Here is a 21,564-nt window from a genome sequence, read left to right on the forward strand (position 1 = left end):
ACACCAAAATCCTAGTCTACGATTGGCCATTAAAAGTCAAAGGCGGGACTTTTCTTGAAACACTTGCAGCGCGTGAGTTTGAAGTGTCAGACGTCAGAAATGTAAATAGCAAACACGCTTGCTGACATGGCTTATTGTTTTTTGCATATGAGTTTACAGTAGGCCTAATAGGCATTTATCTAATCACAAACAACCCAGTATTGCGTCTGTTGAATCACGTGATGTAGGCTAATTTTTCTACCTGCCTATTCTACCTACCATACATAATAGACATTTTTAACAAGGGTGGCCCTAGTGGGGCACTGATTAATTCAAGGGTGGCATGAGTCAAAACATTCAGATAAACAGAAACAGGTTCAAGATGTTAAATTCTGACACTTCAAATTCTCGCACTGCAAGTGCATCAAGAAAGGTCCTGCCTTCGACTGTTAATGGCCAATCGTAGACTAGGATTTTGGGGTGGCCAATCGAATATCAAGCGTGGCCCGTGCCACCCGGAGCCACCCCTCTGGCCCCACCCCTGGTTATGTTTGTTTCCTTAACAATATCTAGGTCCAATTCCCAATAGTCAATCCTGTGAGGCCGGATATATCAAAAGTTGCAAAAGAGTCTTTTCTGCAGACACTTAACAGTGCTATGACATGGGAACCAAAAATTACACAGGTGTGCAGGTTTCTGAGTTTATCATAACAGGATTTGATCATCATTCACATCAGAAACTACTTGGCTCCTTAATCCTTATTGCTTATGTCCTAATACTGTTTTTTTGCAGCACAAATTTCAGTATAATAGTTACAGACAGGCGTTTGCACTCACCAATGTATATATTAATTTGCAATTTAGCCATTGTGGACATCATGTTTAGCACCAGCTCTTGTATAACAATGATAGCTGTGCTTCTTGCAGAAATGAAAAGCATTTCCTTCTATTCATGTTTCACTGGTATGTACTTCTACCATCTTGGGGATTTTACTTCTACTCTGACATTAACATGGATGGCTGTGGATCGAATGCTTGCAATTAGCTTGCCACTGAGGTACAACAGTATCTTCACAAACAGACGGTGTATCATGAGCATTGTGGCTACCTGGATAATAGATATGATAGCACTGAGTACAACTGCAGAAGCTGCACATAGCATTCCATACTGCCAGCCCATAATACAATATGTGTTTTGTGACTATGCTGCAATGATAAGAGCTGGATGTGTGAACCCTGGGCCTTATTTTTCAATCCCAAGTCTCGTGGGCTGGTGGCTGTGGCTTCTGGGCGGACATTTTACTCTAATCTTCTTGACATATGTTGTTATTGTCTGGACTGTTCTAAGACTCTCAGACAAGGGAAGCAAGAAGAAGATGTTTAGTACTTGTATTTCACATATCATTGTGGTTTCTGTTTACTACGCACCTAAACTGGTATCTGTGCTGCTCACTAGAGTTGGTGTGACACTCAACCTGACTGAGAGGAATGCTCTGCTTATCGTGGCCTCAACGCTGCCACCTCTCATCAACCCTATAATTTACTGTCTAACAACAAAAGAACTGAGAACACGTCTGATAAACCTCTTCACTAAAAACCGTGTTGAAATCAAGTGACTAAGTGAAAGCATATTGTATTTTTATACAGACATTACATTTATTCTCTCATGATGTTTTCAGTTATGTGATACTGTTCTTAAAATTCAGTTAACTAGGATGAGTCTATAGATGTCTTTTTTCCCCAAACAAAATCACAAAATAATGTAATATCTCTACTGAGTATACTGAAAGAGATGCAAAGTCCTACTTCAATTGACTACATTGATCAAGAAAGTCTATGTACTGTGTCTGTGTGCTATTCTGTATTAGTGAGCTGATGTTGTTTCTATGTGGGAACATGTATCACAGCCTATTTTCCTTGCCACTGTTGCCATATGGTGTGCTTGTAGGGAATTAAGGGTTAAGGCTTCCAGTTTTCTGGTCGTTGTGTTCCTTAAACGAATGTATATAAATTCATATAATCACAACAAATACTAAGAACATACTAAGGACATGACCGCTGTATTTCTGAAGTTTTTCTGATAGTGCTTGGTATATATGTTGCTGATCGAATCATAAACTGCCACAGCAACGAAGAGGAATGACTGAAGAACTTGCAGGAAATTGTTGGTATTTGTGGGGGCCCACAACAAGGGCTTGCAGTTTGTAGGGTTATGTAAGCATTTTTTAGCAAAACCTATATATGTATATCTATATATATATGTATATATATATACCCTCCACAATTATTGGCACCTCTGCTAAAGATGACGTAAACCGGTATAAAAAATAATCGGTGATTTATTGTAATCTCACAATGAAAAAAATAGGGAAAATTCAACCTTGAAGGGAAGCAAATTTATTTTGAGAAAAAGTAAAATCTCATTAAGAAATAAATATTTTTAACTAAAGCATGTTGTTCACAATTATTGGCACCCCTGAAAAATCTTATATACAAAACTTAACAGAAGCATTTGTTAATTGTTGAAAGCATTGTCTAATTTCAATTTAATTAAGTTAATCAGAGTGTCTGTGAACTTTCAGAAGGAGTTCATGACTTTCTTTTTCACTATGGTATGAAAATAAAGTCATACAGAGGCTAAATCCTCTAGTCATTTTTCAACATCAGAAAGACAAGAGAATACACTAAATTTAAATAAAAAGAAAGTGTGTTGACATTTGTAAGTCAGAGAATGTCTATGACAACTTTCTACTTTGTTGAAAATGCCTATATTTACGGTTAAAACAATGATTAAAAGGTTCTAATTATCTGGAAATGTGACAAACATGCTTGGACAAGGACCCATGGTTATCTTGCCCCCACGAACAGTATGGAGGATGGTAAGATAGGCAAATAATTCCATAAGAAACACTGTTGAAGAGTTACAGACAAAGGTATCATCTTGGGGTCACCAAGTCCCCCAAAAAATCTTCAAAAGTGACCTCACTGCTAATAGATTATTTAGAGGGCATGCCAGGTAAAAGTCTATCTAGTCATTTAATTACCAATGTAAATGGCAGGAGTTACTGAATGGTACAGTGACTTTGTCTGGGAGTGTGGTCTATTGTCAGATGAAATGAAAATTGCGCTCTTTGGCTAGAAACACTTTAGGTGTGTTTGGCGTACATAGAAGAATGGCTATACTGAAAAGAACCCCATGCCTAATGAGAATTATGCTGGAGGGGCTGTGCTATTGTGGGGCTGTTTTTATTCCCAAAGGCCTTGGGAACCTATTTAACCTGCTGGTGCAGTAGGCATAAATGGGCAATTTCCGCCTATATTGGATGGTTTCATTTTAAACTTAAATATCTATGGCTCTACAAATTGCATAATAATAATAATGGATTAAAGTAAAGAGGACACCTGGGCCATCAACTTCAAACATATTCAGTATTTTATTAAGTTAATTCTGTGTTCAATTTTACAGCTGCAAAAGCAAAAAAAAATACAAAACACCTACTGTTTTGTTTGTTTATTGTAGTGTGGAACTGGTTATGAGAGTCTTAGGAAATTAAAAACTGCACTTCATGATTCAACAACATCATGGTAGTATGTGTGTAAATTTTGAACATCATAGGTAAAGGTTTACAGGTGTTACAGAGCAGATTTCATATGGTATGTTTAGGCGTTTCCAAGTGTCTCATAGCTTATCCAAAATCACCAAATACAAAACAACACATCAATCACTGAATATCAAGTGTGTCTAGTTTTTCCATGCATTATATCCTACCGCAAACCATCCTGACTTAATTTCTGGGTAATATGAGGCATTTTCTTATGGGAATCTAAATGATGGTCCTAACCCACTCCAAAATATACCCAAAACCTATCCAAATGAATGTTTAGTTACTTCTAAATCATTTAGCAATGCAGTAATGTATTCTACTGTAAGCTCTTGTGACGTTGACACTTGCAGTGGATTTGCACTTGTTTGTGAGGTTTCCTCACATTTGTCCCTGTGATGTCAGTCTTCCGAATAACAAAAACAAAATGTTCACATCCGAGTTCTATTAGCCAGAACAATTACTAAGCTAGTAATGTGCTGTACAACTTCAGGAGATCCACCTGAACTCCATGCCATCTGTCTGCTAAGTCAGGTACAGAAGCAGCAGCTACGTGCGGTGTTGCACGCAGTTGTGGTGGTGCGGCTGCTCTGCATAGTGCTGGTGGTGTGCCTTGCCCATGTAGCTCGTGGAAGGCCTGCATCACCTGACAGGACAGAGCTGTGGGGTGCTCTGCTTTAGCCAATACATATAGGCAATTCTACATATAGGCATTTCTTAAATATATCTGAATGCAAACTCATTCAAGCTCTAAATGCATGTTCATTTCAGTACGCAATCAAACTACAGATACTTACATGTTCAGGACCCAATTAGCCTTTCTTCAAATAGGATTCCATGGTGGCTGGAAGCTAGGCCATCAAGAAGACATGTTGCCATCTTCTCCCTCACTAGAAAGCATGTTGAAAACCTGGGGCCTATTGCACAAAACTAGGATAAGGGATTAAGCCGGGATATCTTGGTTATCGTGGCTCAATTTATCCGTGATCCAGTTGCACAAAAGCGGGATAGGGGGCAGCAGGATATGTTATGGTATAAGTTACCATGGCGATTTATTCTTTGGAGCTAGTGTGGGTACCTGATCTGCACGGGTTACCAGATCTGCATGATTACGTCATAATAGATGATGTGTCGCCACCTCATTCGTCCAAAGTCGAGAGTAGAATTCGGCTGGGTTTGAAGCATAGACGGTTTGAAGCGTAGTCCTAGTTGCTCAAGCGATGCCTGAGGTAAAAGTTTTAATATTTAAAGTGGACCCTTTCACAGCAACAGTGGTGTGATTGGCTGGTTTGTGTGACGTCACCTACGACTGCAAACAACGCTGTCTGATTAACCCTGCTGTAATCGCGGGAAAATAAGCTAACTTTAGGTTATACTTTGATCTATTTTTATGTTTCTTAAGTGTAACGCTATTGCATTGCTGTTTGACAGTAGTGAAATCAACCGTAAACTAGCTCATATTTGCGAGTTATTTAGCTAATGCTATTGTATTGCTGTTTGACAGTAGTGAAATCAACCGTAAACTAGCTCATATGCTAGTGGAAACATCATATAAGTATAACTGCAGGAAGTTTATTATTCCTGCCGCTCTCAGAGTAGCACTTACATTGTCAAAAGCAATCCTCAGCCAAAGGCTATATTTTCTGAAAAACGACTCTTGGATATCACCTTGTCGTGGGAAACAGCAGATCACCACCCTCCAGCTAACAATAACTCCACCGATCAAGGTAAGTACATGAATTACTCGAATTTACCATAACAATTGCTTGATAACATTTTTGAAGTTACACAACTGTCACTTTCTCTCATGAAAACAACGTTAATCAGTCCTTTGGTCTTATAAGTAATGTTACCCTAGCATAGTTATTTCGGGAGAAGAAATGTAAGTCTAACAGTGGCTAACAGTCTAATTTGTGAATGGGTTTTCCAACTCTCGGTCAGAATCAATCTTACAGTTGTAACGTTAGACCTATGGAACCTTGTTTTTTTACGTGTAACGGTAGAGTAAATACATGTGTGTTTATTGACCTTTTCCTCAGTTTATAGCTAAGCGCCACGGTTCAGCCTCTGGTTTGTGGTCAACCATTTGCGCGTAAAGCGACGAGCTATTAGGACTTATGAGTGGGTTTTCCTGTGGCCATCACTCGATCGAGTCAATCTTATAGTTGTAGACCTATGAAATCGTTTTTTTTTTTTTACGTGTATCGGGAGAGGAAATACAGATCGTATTGAAAGCATTTCCCATATCGTAGCCTACTAGTTCGCTCGCAACAAAATGAAACATGGAGAGTGGATGTCTCCGCAGAGACACCACTGTTACATTAGATGCGCACTCAATCGCAATTCGACGCAGGGAAAAAAAGCAACGACTGGTAAAAACGAAGGTAAACTGGATTAAAGCAAAACTTGGCCAAAAACATTGTGTATGCACTTGCGGTGAGCCTAGTGAATAGCGGACTATAGCCTAACCAACAAAAGTAAAGGAGATTTGCACCAAACGCAGTGTTGTGGGTTGTGTTTCTACAACATGTTGGCACCAAGTTAATTTCTGTCATAAACGGAGTAAGCTAAGCGTTTTCTCCATTGTCCACTCGATTTTCGCATAGACCTCTGTACCAGGCAGCCACAGCACCACACTCTTGGAGGCATGCTCATGAGCCCCCATGTTCATGCCCCCAAGACTGTAGTGCTGTGGCTGCCTTGTAACCTGCATATTGTTTTTATTTTTTCCCTATTATTAACACTCTATGATTTTCCGAAATAGTAAAGGGGAATTATGTTTTAACCAAGGACTAAAAGCGTCAGCGAATACATTTTAATCATAAACATGATAACACATGAAAACTTCCTGTTCTAGTTCGATGTATGTTATACACAGCAGTGGTCATGCTTTTCTATGTATGTCCTTGTGAAGTTTGTACAAGGGTCAATGATTGTCCTAAATGTGTTTGTCCTTTGTTGTTCTTTGTTTGTTCTTTGTTGTCCGTCAGCCCCAACGAAAAAGACCACCTTCAGCATTCACTCCGCATTACTCCCGGCAGAGACAGGTGTCTTGTCCTACTAACACCCCACTCGTGGCCTGCATCTTGATGTGGTGAGTGGGCTTTCAACTATACAAGTCTTACTTTCATGTTCCCATGGAGTATGGAGGTTAACTGGCACCATAATTTGATGTAAAAAGTAGTGATGCTCCGATTGAAGTGGCCTGAATGCGAGGCTATACGGATAAGCTACCGAGTTTAATTGAACATAGCCTCACGCAGACACACACACACAGTGAACCACTTTGCGCTTACGCAAATCTACTACGCAACCATGGCAAACCTATACATCTGGAGAGAGCTCCTTGCTAACTATCCCGCTAGCTCATGTTACGTCTGTCAGTAGGCCCTAGTGCTCACTAAAATCATTAATGAACATTGCAAGACACTTATCTCCTCTATGATCCCAGAAAGATTTTCTGCGATTTGTTATAAAGTATCACATGAACTAAAGATGACTAAAATCTTATGTAGAAGAAGAAACATTCACAAAAAATCCATCCATCCAAAAATGACCTTTGTTTTTGATAGCTGTTGAAAACTGCATGGAACTGACAGAGATGTTTTTGTTTATTAATAAATAAATAAATAAAAATATAACATTATGTTGATACCTTCTGCTTTTCCCAAATGCAATGTAGCCTACAGGTGTAAGTGACCTTTCATCAATCCAGTTGCAATGGATGAACTGTGATGAACTGCCCTTCTTGTGATTGTTTAGAGATTTTAAAGGTTTTATAAAAATACTACAACTTTTTTAGCTTTTCTACAATCTATTCACCTTTGCAGGGACAGTAGGCTACTTTCTGTGCAGCCGCACACACACACACAGGCACGCCAAACAAGCATACACAAAAGTTTCAAGAGTGGGGGATGGAGTAAAAGATGGATACAAATTGATTAGTGTGATTTATTTTCGCGGAACGGATGTACAGGACTGAGCGGCGGTCATATTTTGTACCGCTATGCGGTACATCTAGTTTAAAAAGCAACTGCAGCTACATTGTGCGTCTACCCTGATTCTGATACCATGGCGGTATTAATTAACCCGTGGTGGTCCGCCATGCTGAAATAAACGTAGAGGAAACACTGTTATGAGACCTCTTTGCACAGAGATTAATAAACTACTAAAGAGACAAAAACCTTATTTCAGACTTATTTCAGACTCTGTATTTATAGACCTTTAAGCTAAAGTTCTTCCACAGTTTTTAAAACCGGTTTAAAACACTTATTGTTTGTTGGTTTTATTTTCACAGGTTGACAGGCCTCAATGGACAGTGAGACATTGATCTACCTTTGGACTGGCACCGACCAGACATGGACACTGAAACTTGATTTCTCATGAATATCTTTACAAGATGCAACACACATTGTGGAACACTTTAGACACTAATAAACATGTCCACTGTTTTCTCTGGAATTGTTTTGTTTGTCATTTGTGGTAATGGATTTCCAAATGTATGGACCAGCTTAATTTTACTGTTTATGTGTGTAATCAGCTGATATTAGAAATTATGTATTTTAGAAATGTTAATTTTAATTAGAAGCAAAGGTAGCCTAGACATCATATTACAAGAGTGGCCTGTTTAAACTTAAGAAAACATTGATTTAAACTAAAGGTACTTAAAGTAAGATTCACAGAAATGAATTTAATTTGCTGCCCATTTTATTCACACATGTTTAGCTCGTCAATTTCTTTAGTCTGATTTGGTTTTGTCAAGGGTTGGGTTAACGACGTCAATGTTTCCGGTAGTTTGCATGTAAATCATATTACATAAATTGTAATGTCCGATATATCGAGGGTCTCGTTTTAACCTCATGTCAGGTAGGAGGGTTGTGCCCATAAAGATTCACTGACGAATGTTGTCGGGCTGTAATCGATAAAATATATATATATATATAACTAGGTGGCAGTGCAGGATAAGAAATAGAAGAGCCGTATATTAACAGGCTAGAAGTTTGCAATTTAGGAGCCTACTGCAACAAATGTTTTCTTTAAATTACAAACAGTAGGTAAGACTGCATGTTTTGGTGGCTAGCTGGGTAGTTCTGTATTTCAAGGTTTGACAGACTAGTTCGCAATTTAAATTTCCACTGGAGCTCCAAGCGGATTTCTACACGCAGCCTTCAACACTGTTTACAGCTCTTTGAGTCATGGTAACATGTATTTTTGGTACATAGCTAATTTAGATACACGTGTGGGTGCTTGTGTTTCTTTAGGAATCCGCTGTCTTGGTTTGTATAGAAATGAATATTAAGTGACACACGTAAGAGGTTGGAAATGCATACATCGATGTTTGATGGCTAATAAGTGACAGTCTACAAGAGGTTGGAAATACGTTCCTATAAGTAAGACAGTACATCGATGTTTGGTGGCTAGCTGGTAGTTCTGTATTTCAAGGATTGACAGGCTAGAAGTTTGCAATTTAATACTGCAACTAATGTTTTATTTGTTTATATTACAAAAACGGTAGGTAGGCCTATCGGTGTTTGGGTGATTGGGCGGCTTGCCGGCTAGTTCAATATTTGAGGGTACCTGATCTGCACGGGTCAGGGTACCTGATCTGCATGATTACGTCACAATAGATGATGGGCGGCTAGTTCAATATTTCAAAGACACTTGCGTTCCTTCCTGTACGTTGGGTCCTTCAACAGAAAACAATAAACTCAGGCGAATTATCGAACAGCAATCAACATTCTGACCAATGAAATTCTGGAAGTGCAACGGCTAATAGACCAATCAGAATGTATTTTATGTATTTTGTGACGTAATCATGCAGATCTGGTAACCCGTGCAGATCAGGTACCCACACTAGCCTGCTCCAGACCAGGCCAAGTTCCAGGATCTATTTAATCTCATCCCTTATCTCAGTCAGCAGTCACCACAAACGGAAACCAATAATTATTCCACTGCCCACTACACATTGTTATCACATATACCTAGACCCATTGTCATTATTTAAACGTTTGTGATCATTAATTAACTTTTACATACTCGCCATTCCCGACCTGTCATGCGACAATGTGACATCACGGGAGTGCCTAACCAGAGAATGTCTAATAAGGGGAGAACTGCCACTCTCGGAAAACTTCCGGTTTCTAAACTGTTCTGAACTGGTTGCAGTTCCTTCGTGGTTCCACATGAGGGCGCTCGTCCACGAGTGCAGAATGCATGGAGGTCTATGGAGCTGTACCCCTTAAAATCCACTTTTCTCGGGATATAATTTTTTTCCAAGTAATTTGAATATTGTTTTCGAAAGGGGAGGCAAAGAAAATACACTTGGTTGAGTATTATATTTTTTAACGTCACTTAATTGTTCTAAAAAGCCTTTCAAACGTGTCAATGACGTCATTCATTAGCACAATGCTAGCGTGTTATGGGCAACAACGACCCAACCTGTAAGAAATCAAAAGGACATAAGTACTCGTTCATTCAACTTTTGACCTATAACCCATGTTGAAGTTATACAAACTACAATCAAATCTGAGATTTGTCAACGACAATCAGGTGAAAGAGGCAAATTTAGCCGTCTAGCTCCATTGACTCCCATTCATTCTGCACTCATGGCGATCGCCCCCAGTGGAACTCTGGTGGAACTGCAACCAAAATTCGGTACAATGGGACTTAATACGGAGTGGCAAGGCTCTCCGTAGACGGGCTCTGGCCTAACCATTTCGCACGTGGTGGTGGCGGAACTAGTTGCAATATTCTCCTAAACAGAGGTGTTGCTGTTTGTTGCTGTTGTGAAAAGGCTATCGCTACCTACTTCACACCGTAGAAGAAGCAATGAAGCCGCTAGTTGAGACGCTAGTTGCCATGGTGAATCAGTGAATCTGTGATCGGTGGCGGGGTCTATTTGAGGGAGCCGTGAGCGCGCACTTATCCAGGATAGGTTTCACCTGGCTTGATGAATCCGTGTCTGCTCATCCTGGCTTGGTCTTTGTGCAACCAATTAAGCCTGTATGCTCTTGTTTTGGATTCATTGAGCGCAGCTCAGTAACTTATCCCGGATGTCTTAATTCTGCTTTTGTGCAACGGACCCCTGTTCCCTGTTAAATCTCTTCAATTCTGTTGGTTAAGTCTACCAATACTGTGAAAAGTATGCAGACCTGACTGGCACAGGCAGGGTTCGTCAACAAGACTTGTGCGCATCTGCGCAAATGTAAACAACGCACGTGAGAGAACAATGGCGCAAGGGGGACAAGTCTGGTTACGCACTAACCAATCACACCTCAATAGGCTTGTTTGACTTCGGCTGAGTCTGACTTGGTCTGGCTTACTACGTAAACGTGATCTTCAGAGCCTAGCTACAACAGAGGGCAGCTCATCCCGGACAGAAAGGCTACAGTCTGCCTGACGTGACTCGCGGGAGACATCGCGGGAGATATCGCAGAATGTTGTTTGCAATAAACACAGCAGAACTTTCATTCTTACTCATTAAAATGAGCATGATGACTGACGAAATAAATTCTTATGATGTAGTTTAAATAAACCACTGTTGTCATACAGTTAACAGGCCTGCATTGTAGCACATAAATTCAATATCAAGTGTTTCCCCTATATGTGTGTATCTATTTAGCCAACAGCAGAAAATAACAGAATATCCAAACGTTTTCAGTAGGCTAGCCTACCATTGTTGCAGAAATCACGTATAAGAAGGTATCCCTTCGAATTCTGTTTATTTTCGCATATTCCAACATAAGGAAGCAGCATGAGCCTCTAGTCATAATCGTCATGAGGACATTCCTCCCAAATGGCCCTATCACGTCTTTGAACTGACGTCATGAGGGCGTGTTTCAGCTCGTGCAGCTCGTGGAAGGCAACTGCAAGATCTGTCTGCAGGCTAAGACTCCCGCGATATTTTAAGGCCATGTGACATGGTGTCACGGTGGTAAGTCCCTCCCCGGCTGACAGAAGTCGGACAGAATTTCTAACCAGTATGCATTGCGTCCATCCCAGTATGCATTGTGTTCAACCCAGCATGCATCACATCAAGTCAGATCTGCACAGATCTGCCGCAAGTCGAACTCCCCTATTGTCTTTCGAAGTCAGGCAATCGTCATACCATTTTGAAGCTGAAAGCCAGTACTATTGGATAAAACAGGTGTCAATCAGGTCAGGAACCATGGTTAGAACAAAGATTGTTAAGGCGGAGCAAGATACTTCGTCGTAGTTCATGTCTATGGGCGCGAAATGGGGATCGAATCCTGTCTGCATAAAGAGGCGTGTTGATGACGTATTGATGAGCGTACGTTGCAACCCGCCAACAGCAGCGGCATAAATAACCGGCGCACACCTGATATAAAGTCGATTTTCTCCAGACTGGAATGCTCAAAAATGCTAAAAATGTACCTGAAATGTTCACAAGGGTTTGAGGATCGATCATGAAAACGTGCCCGAAATTCACATTCCTAACTCTATAGAACTAAGACCTTAGCATATGTGGTAAAATTCTGAGCTATGCCCATAGACTTCAATGGAGCAGTCGCTGCCTCTGCTCTGCATAAAGGGGGATTTTTGACCCCCCCTCGTGCGATCCGGGTTCCCGGAAGTGGCTCCTGATGAAGTATCTTGCTCCGCCTTAACAATCTTTGGTTAGAAGAATCATGACATTAGATGGGCTGGTGTCAAATGCGGAAGTAGTTTAGCTACTTGCGCTAAACATGGAAACTGTAATAAAACAAGGAGTACAATGTGTTTGAGTGAATAAAAACCATATAGTATTGTAAAGGACATGTTAAGCTTTCGTAATATAGCCATGGTTTTGGAAAAAAATGTTTTTATATGACCCCTACGAGATCGGAAATATGTTGATTGCGTCATATGGAAAATTAATACACGTTTTTCACCATTATGTGAGTACGATAATAAACTACTCAAATGTGAATAGATAATCTACCCAGTCTTGTGATTTCATCTTTTAGATATGAAATGATTTTATATGGCAAAAAAAAACTTTTTTGACAACTGTAACATGACTAAATGAACGATTAGTTTGGGAGACGTTACCGTCAGGTTACAATTCATTGATTATGAGCAGTTTTTCTTTTAACTGTTTTCTAGTGAACTGTAGGACCTATGCATCTGAAATTGTGTGTGTTTGTATGAATATTAGTTCTTATTGTATTGCCACATTGTTTATGAAAATATATTATTTAGTTTTGTTATTAGTTTGTTGTAACTTTGATGTTATCAGTTCTGGATCGGCGGCGCGACCACTAGGGGCGCTAGCGAATGAACAGGTTAAGGTGCATGGTATCATGAGCACCAAGAAAAACCTGAAAATTTTCAAAGGAAATCTGTCAATCTCTGCCAAGACACTAAAAGTTGATCATGATTGGATCATTAATCAGGTCAATGAACCAAAACAAATGTCCAGATCAAAACGAATATTGTTTGCTGAACACAAAATCATGCTTCGGACATTTCCATCTCAGTCCCCTGATCTAAACTCCATAGGAAAACAGTGGGGTGAGTCAAAGAGGAGAATGCACAAGTGTTGACCTAGGAATCTGGACGATCTAGGGAGATTTTGTAAAGACAAACGGTCTTAAATCCTTTGCTTTGTATTCTCCAACTTTATGTTGTGTCATATGAGAATATTACAAGCTGTTTTATTAGCAAAGGGAGGCTTAAGAAAGTATTACAAGCAAGGGTGCCAATAATTGTGAGCAACGTGTTTCTGTTAAAAATATTTATTTCTTTATGAGATTTTCCTTTTTCCCAAAATAAATTTGCTTCCCTTCAAGGTTGGATTTTTCCAATTTTTTAGTCAACTTTAGCAGAGGTGCCAATAATTCTGGAGGGTACTGTATATACTGCCGCAACACCTTGCTGCGTTAGCCTCAAAATGTATTATTATTATTTTCTGCTCTATTATTGTGTTAAATGTTCCAAATGTTATGGTTATGGTCAGTGCCGGTTCAGACCTCCATGGGGCCCTAGGCAAAATCCAAAAACAAAATACCAAATCTGAAGCATGTCAAGCCGTTAGGAGACATAATTCTGAATGCATGATATGACTGGGACTTTTATTTTGACACACATGAAACACTTCAACAGGATGTGTAGCTCAGGAAGAGCCAGATTGTATGTTTAGAAGCTGAAACAGTTGGATTCCTCACAGGTGACACCTGTGCCAGTGTTCTGATTAGCCTGGGAACTGCTCTGAGAACTACTTAATGAGCGCAGCTGGCTCTATTATGCCATCACAGGCGTCCATTCAATAGGGGTTTATTATAGTGGATGGAATCCACTATCTTGAAATCTGGCTTCTTCTTATTATTATTGTATTGCATGTAAATGCAATGGACTATTATCACTGTTCTTCTTATCGTCTTTTATTATTCTTCTTCCGACCAAATTTGACGTTTAATAACACTAAAACCACTGAACGGTTTGACGTCATTCAAACACTCCTACAAAGGTCTTGTAACGGACAATTGCACAATGTATTTTTTACATTTGTGAACTTTATACTTTTTGACATATTTACGATAAAAGAGCAACAAATTCCCATTGAGTTAACATTGACCGTCGTGGCGGAAACTTTTAGCATTATGACGTGAACTGCAGCTGAATGCAATCAACCATGCAATCTTTCTACCACTGGAGCTGTGAGCCTTCTGAAAGTTCGTCTTATCGCCTGCCGTGATCCCACTTTACTTGCTCGTAACTGTCCTTCTCCAACTACAGACAAGGTAAGTGGTCCGATTTTTGGCATTTGACATTTAAGTCATCAAACATTATGTTGTATGAAATAGCCAAACTAACGTTATGTTAGGGGAATAGTTAACGTTAGCACTTGATCTGTTGCTATTTATTATGTAACGTTAAGGAAACCCACCTAATCAACGTTAATGTCGTCAACTTTAAAGTCCGGTTAGCTGTAGGTTTCGACAATGTTAGCTAACGACAATCAAACTTAACGTTGCTCCAGAGCCCGTCTACGGAGAGCCTTGCCACTCCGTATTAAGTCCCATTGTACTGAATTTTGGTTGCAGTTCCACCATATTTCCACTGGGGGCGATCGCCATGAGTGCAGAATGAATGGGAGTCAATGGAGCTAGACGGCTAAATTTGTCTCTTTCACCTGATTGTCGTTGACAAATCTCAGATTTGATTGTAGTTTGTATAACTTCAACATGGATTATAGGTCAAAAGTTGAATGAACGAGTACTTATGTCCTTTTGATTTCTTACAGTTTGGGTCGTTGTTGCCCATAACACGCTAGCATTGTGCTAATGAGTGACGTCATTGACACGTTTGAAAGGCTTTTTAGAACAATTAAGTGACTTTAAAAAATATAATACTCCACCAAGTGTATTTTCTTTGCCTCCCCTTTCGAATACAATATTCAAATTACTTGAAAAAAAATTATATCCCGAGAAAAGTGGATTTTGAGGGGTACAGCTCCATAGACCTCCATGCATTCTGCACTCGTGGACGAGCGCCCTCATGTGGAACCACAGAAGGAACTGCAACCAGTTCAGAAACCGGAAGTTTTCCGAGAGTGGCAGTTCTCCCCTTATTAGACATTCTCTGGTTGCTCCCAGCTAATCACTGACGTTAACGTTACATTTGCTCACTAACCAGCAGTAATGTTAACGTTAACCAGATAAAGTAGCCTAATCATATTGTAGGCCTACGGATACTATCTGGCTCTTGATAAAATACACCTGTTGAAAGGGACCTGATGAAAGCCATAGCCTACTGTTTGGAAACGGACCATATGACCAAAGTATTGTTAAAACACTACAGAAGTTGAGGTATAACGTTTGTGTTGTCAACATAGGCTACAGAGTATGTTTACTTCCTAGGCTAACGTTACTCATTTCAGAATTATTCTGGCCTAAAAATGAAAGCGTAGCCTGGCACACGAATCAAGCTTCCCAGTTGTAGTAGGCTACATCCTAGAGTAGGCCTACATCGTAATATGTAGAAAAAATGTGGATGACAGACCTAGCAAGCTGTATAAGCTAGTTGGTTATCAAGATACATAATATCAGAATGGTCCATCCTTAAGACTCAGTTTATGATTATCAACAGCAACACACCCTTTGCCTAAGTGTTCTAAGCTGTTTACTTTAAACTGTTTGGCTATCAACTATCCTTAAACTGAAATAAATAAAACACAAAATGTTGCTTTGTTTGCAACGAAATCCTATAGGCTAGTATATTTAACTACCATTAGATTTATGGTGCAACAACCTCACTTAAATATCTAAGTTGTATTGAACAATTGTACACGTTCATTGTTTTTGGTATAACTAACTTGTTTGCTTTTGTCTTTTAGGTACCAGACCAGTGTGGTGATGACCGTGTATTACATTACGTGTGTGCCTGTCTGTGTGCACATCCTGCCAAACAACCATACGTCGCTGACATTAACACTTGCATTCATTTCTAAAAACATGTGATCATATCTCAACATATGTGCACATACCTTTGAACTATATTACTGAGACGTAGATCTGAGATCTACACTGAGACATTCTGAGTATTATATTGTTACAGGAGGACTATGATGACAACTATATGAAGCATGCACACATTTGAATCATACCTGTGCTGTGACATCTGTGAAACTTAGCTGTGCTGTTAGACCTCTGTTTTTAGACCTCAGCTGTGCTGTGTGAAAATTAAGATTCTAACCTAAGTTCTGTCTAAAACTGATCATCTGAAGGGATAAATCTTATTCTTCAGTCTATATCACCACCAAATGTGACCTATTACTATTAACTGAGACCAGTAGCTCTTGCTGCCAGTTCAGAATTACCACTGATAAATAGATCTTATAATATGATTGGCATTATCAAGTTCTGTAAGAATGCAAATTCAGTAGACATCTGGTTTCTTCCTAATCATTATTGGGTAACTTTAAAATTGGTTTCAACAACTGTGATTTTTTTACTTCAAGCTTACATTGGTTGATAAGTGTTCATTTGTGTATTCTGCTGTATTAAAACAAAGAATGTTGGATCAATATTGAATTAACAATTTATTTTTACTGTCATATACTCTAAGCCAACATCTAACCAAGTAAGTGGTTTTCAAGAATACTGTAAGTCTATGTAATCTGAATAATTATACTGTAAGTAATATAATGTTATAAACAGCATTTTTGTTTTGCATTTACATGCAATGGTAATTCCCTGGAATTACATTTTCTAGTTATTACAGTGCATGAAAATGCACTGTACTGTTCTTCCTAGGCTTCTTATTACAGTGGATGAAAATGCACTGTACTGTTCTTCCTAGGCTTCTTCTTCTTCTTCTTCTAACGCAGTTAATGCAGCTTCAACCGTTTAACGTAGAAACTTCATTCAAACTGCGTTGCGTAGGTCTTACTTACGACATGTGGGCTTTGTATTTTTCATCTTTGTAACTTTTATACTTTTTAAACTATTAATTAAAAACTGTTCAAAATTTCCCCATAGACTTAACATGGGCTGATGACATCACAATAGAGCCGTTAAGCAATTAGAATCCTATGGCAGGTGTTCGGGCCACCTGGATCTCAACTGCCAGTCTCAGGCTTTAAGCATACAAACTGGCCCTATTAAGACTACACATCCTGTCCAACTGCTTCCTCTGCCAAAAACTGTTTCAAAATAAAAGTCCTCACTACAATATTTCATTGTTAAACAATTTAACCCTTTAAACTACTGAACTTTTTAACTGTTCAGCCATTGTAACTGTTACTTGTCATCAACTATGACTCTTACCCACTGTAGCTAGTTAGCATGGTTAGCATAGTTAGCATGCTAGCTTGTTAGCATGCTAGTTAACATTTTTAGCAAAACTGCTAAAATTGATTAGCTAAGTTAGCTAAGTAACATGGTTAGCATGTTAGCATGCTAGTTAGCATTTTTTACAAAACTGCTAAAAATGATTAGCTAAGTCACATGGTTAACATAGTTAGCATGCTAGCATGTTAGCATGCTAGTTAGCATTTTTAGCAAAACTGCTAAAAATTATTAGCTAAGTTAGCTAAGTCACATGGTTAGCATAGTTAGCATGCTAGCATGTTAGTTAGCATTTTTTACAAAACTACTAAAAATGATTAGCTAAGTCACATGGTTAACATAGTTAGCATGCTAGCATGTTAGCATGCTAGTTAGCATTTTTAGCAAAACTGCTAAAAATTATTAGCTAAGTTAGCTAAGTCACATGGTAAGCATAATTAGCATGCTAGCATGTTAGCATGCTAGTTAGCATTTTTAGCAAAACTTCTAAAAATGATTAGCTAAGTTAGCTAAGTAAAATGGTTAGCATAGTTAACATGCTAGCATGTTAACATGCTAGTTAGCATAGTTAGCAAAACTGATAAAATGAATTAGCTAGGTTAGCTAAGTCACATGGTTAACATAGTTAGCATTGCTAACATGCTAGTTAGCATAACTACTAAAAATGAAAACATTAGCTAAGTTAACTAAGTTAAGTATTATCCACCTATTTAACCGTTCAATCATTCCAACTATATTAAACCTTATCTACCAAGCAAATCATTTAACCATATAAACTATCCACCTATTTAACTGTTCAGTCACTCCAACTATATTAAACCTCATCTACCTAGCAACCAATATAGTTTGTTTTTACTCTGTATGATATTTTACATCATATTTTTTGCATTTTCATGCACTGTATTTCCTTCAGGAAATGCTTTTCTAGTTCTTCTTCTTCTTCTAACGCACTTAATGCAGCTTCAACCGTTTAACGTAGAAACTTCATTCAAACTATGTTACGTAGGTCTTACTTAGGACACCCGGGCAATGTATTTTTCAACTTTGTAACTTTTATACTTTTTAAACTATTAATTAAAAACTATCAAAATTTCCCCATTGACTTAACATGGGCTGATGACATCACAATAGAGCCGTTAAGCAATTAGAATCCTATGGCAGGTGTTCGGGCCACCTGTTTCAACTGCCAGTCTCAGGCTTTAAGCATACAAACTGGCCCTATTAAGACTACACATCCTGTTCAACTGCTTCCTCTGCCAAAAACTGTTTCAAAATAAAAGTCCTCACTATAATATTTCACTGTTAAACAATTTAACCCTTTAAACTACTGAACTTTTTAACTGTTCAGCCATTGTAACTGTTACTTGTCATCAACTATGACTCCTACCCACTGTAGCTAGTTAGCATGGTTAACATAGTTAGCATGCTAGCATGTTAGCATACTAGCATGTTAACATGCTAGTTAGCATTTTTAGCAAAACTGCTAAAAATGATTAGCTAAGTTAGCTAAGTCACATGGTTAGCATAGTTAGCATGTTAGCGTGCTAGTTAGCATTTTTAGTAAAACTGCTAAAAATGATTAGCTAAGTTAGCTAAGTCACATGGTTAGCATAGTTAGCATGTTAACATGCTAGTTAGCATTTTTAGCAAAACTGCTGAAAATGATTAGCTAAGTTAGCTAAGTCACATGGTTAGCATAGTTAGCATGCTAACATGTTAGCATGCTAGTTAGCATTTTTAGCAAAATTGCTGAAAATGATTAGCTAAGTTAGCTAAGTCACATGGTTAGCATAGTTAGCATGCTAACATGTTAGCATGCTAGTTAGCATTTTTAGCAAAATTGCTAAAAATAATTAGCTAAGTTAGCTAAGTCACATGGTTAGCATGTTAGCATGTTAGTTAACATAGTTAGCATAACTATTAAAAATGTTTAGTGAAGTTAGCTAAGTCACATAACAATGATTAGCTAGGTTAGCTAAGTCATATGGTTAGCATAGTTAACATTTTAACATTGTTAGCATGCTAGTTAGCATGGTTACTTGGTTAACATTATTATCTTTGTTAACATAACTACTAGCAAACATTGGAGCCATTCCAACTGTTAGTTATCGTCAACTATCTGCCTCAATAATTTAACCATTTCAATTATCAACCTATTTAACTGTTCAGTCATTCCAACTATAGTATAACCTTATCTACCAAGCAAATAATTTAACCATATGAACTCATCATATTTTTGCATTTTCATGCACTGTATTTCCTTCAGGAAATGCTTTTCTAGTTATTATAACCTTTTTTTCTTTTTACCTTTTCAAGAATTAATGCGACTCTAACCGCTTAACGTACAGACATGTTGAAATAACCGTTTTGTAGGTCTGGAGTTGGACAACAGAGTAACTTTTTCAGATTTTCTTAAAAGTTTATACTTTTTGAGAAATAGGGGATTAAAAATGGTAAAAAGCTAATTTTTCCCCCATACACTTGAATGGCTGTGATGTCATAATGGCCTAAAGCCAGCTGCGCTTGTTAAGCTCCCAAAAGTAGTTCCCGGGCTAATTAGAACACTGGCACAGGTGTCACCTGTGAATTCAACTGTCTCAGCTTCTAATGCATACAATCTGGTGCTCCCTAAAACTACACATCCTGTTTAAGTGCTTCCTGTGTGTCAAAATAAAAGTCACAGCCATATCTCATGCTTTGTGCATTATATCTCGAGAACGGTTTGACGTATTTGCTTCAAATTTGGCACAAGTGTTTGTATGGACTCAAAGATGAAGTGAGTTGATGTTGGAGGTCAAAGGTCAAAGGTCAAGTCAATGAACACTCTGAGTGTTATATCTCAAGAACGCCTTGACACACAAGGTCTTTTGGCACGAGGGTTTGTATGAACTCAAATATTAAGTGATTTAATGTTTTTTTCCCAGGAATTTCCCCACCAACTTTAGCAGCTTTCCATCCACTATTGTAATTCCTCTGGCATTACATTCTAGTATCATTTGTCCTCTGGCCCCACCCCTGGTTATGTTTGTTTCCTTAACAATATCTAGGTCCAACTCCCAATGGTCAATCCTGTGAGGCCGGATATATCAAAAGTTGCCAAAGAGTCTTTTCTGCAGACACTTAACAGTGCTATGACATGGGAACCAAAAATGACACAGGTGTGCAGGTTTCTGAGTTTATCATAACAGGATTTGATCATCTTTCACATCAGAAACTACTTGGCTCCTTAATCCTTATTGCTTATGTCCTAATACTGTTTTTTTGCAGCACAAATTTCAGTATAATAGTTACAGACAGGCGTTTGCACTCACCAATGTATGTATTAATTTGCAATTTAGCCATTGTGGACATCATGTTTAGCACCAGCTCTTGTATAACAATGATAGCTGTGCTTCTTGCAGAAATGAAAAGCATTTCCTTCTATTCATGTTTCACTGGTATGTACTTCTACCATCTTGGGGATTTTTCTTCTATTCTGACATTAACATGGATGGCTGTGGATCGAATGCTTGCAATTAGCTTGCCACTGAGGTACAACAGTATCTTCACAAACAGACGGTGTATCATGAGCATTATGGCTACCTGGATAATAGGAATGATAGCACTGAGTACAACTGCAGAAGCTGCACATAGCATTCCATACTGCCAGCCCATAATGAAATATGTGTTTTGTGACTATGCTGCAATGATAAGAGCTGGATGTGTGAACCCTGGGCCTTATTTTTCAATCCCAAGTCTCGTGGGCTGGTGGCTGTGGCTTCTGGGCGGACATTTTACTCTAATCTTCTTGACATATGTTGTTATTGTCTGGACTGTTCTAAGACTCTCAGACAAGGGAAGCAAGAAGATGTTTAGTACTTGTATTTCACATATCATTGTGGTTTCTGTTTACTACGCACCTAAACTGGTATCTGTGCTGCTCACTAGAGTTGGTGTGACACTCAACCTGACTGAGAGGAATGCTCTGCTTATCGTGGCCTCAACGCTGCCACCTCTCATCAACCCTATAATTTACTGTCTAACAACAAAAGAACTGAGAACACGTCTGATAAACCTCTTCACTAAAAACCGTGTTGAAATCAAGTGACTAAGTGAAAGCATATTGTATTTTTATACAGACATTACATTTATTCTCTCATGATGTTTTCAGTTATGTGATACTGTTCTTAAAATTCAGTTAACTAGGATGAGTC

General features: G+C 38.7%; 2 protein-coding genes and 1 long non-coding RNA gene across 5 annotated transcripts; all 3 read left to right on the forward strand.

Annotated features, from left to right (window-relative positions):
* Positions 1–641: 641 nt before the first annotated feature.
* Positions 642–1,595, forward strand: LOC143112184 (olfactory receptor 10G4-like). The gene has a single exon (XM_076274434.1). It carries the CDS (start codon positions 642–644, stop codon positions 1,593–1,595), a length of 954 nt encoding a protein of 317 aa, XP_076130549.1.
* Positions 1,596–4,789: 3,194 nt separating this feature from the next.
* On the forward strand, positions 4,790–8,042 carry LOC143112150 (uncharacterized). 3 transcript variants are annotated; one of them, XR_012984682.1, is made up of 4 exons: positions 4,790–4,810; positions 5,199–5,308; positions 6,572–6,675; positions 7,879–8,042. It is a non-coding gene; the product is annotated as an uncharacterized LOC143112150 (long non-coding RNA). The 3 variants fall into 3 exon arrangements; XR_012984683.1 differs by having other exon boundaries at positions 5,209–5,308; XR_012984681.1 differs by lacking the exon at positions 4,790–4,810 and having other exon boundaries at positions 4,886–5,308.
* A 12,465-nt stretch (positions 8,043–20,507) lies between these two features.
* LOC143111894 (olfactory receptor 10G4-like) lies at positions 20,508–21,458 on the forward strand. The gene has a single exon (XM_076274145.1). The coding sequence runs from the start codon at positions 20,508–20,510 to the stop codon at positions 21,456–21,458; it is 951 nt and encodes a 316-aa protein (XP_076130260.1).
* Positions 21,459–21,564: the final 106 nt, after the last annotated feature.

Source organism: Alosa pseudoharengus, unplaced genomic scaffold, assembly GCF_046254945.1.
Source record: "Alosa pseudoharengus isolate Yale_2024_CS ecotype anadromous, Long Island Sound unplaced genomic scaffold, YU_APseudo_1.1 YU_APseudo_1.1_scf_8, whole genome shotgun sequence".
Lineage (NCBI taxonomy): Eukaryota > Metazoa > Chordata > Actinopteri > Clupeiformes > Clupeidae > Alosa > Alosa pseudoharengus.

What these genes read in the sequence shown, in the direction of transcription:
- LOC143112184 (XM_076274434.1), top strand. Translation starts at nt 642, where the DNA reads ATGGGAACCAAAAATTACACAGGTGTGCAGGTTTCTGAGTTTATCATA.
- LOC143111894 (XM_076274145.1), top strand. Translation starts at nt 20,508, where the DNA reads ATGGGAACCAAAAATGACACAGGTGTGCAGGTTTCTGAGTTTATCATA.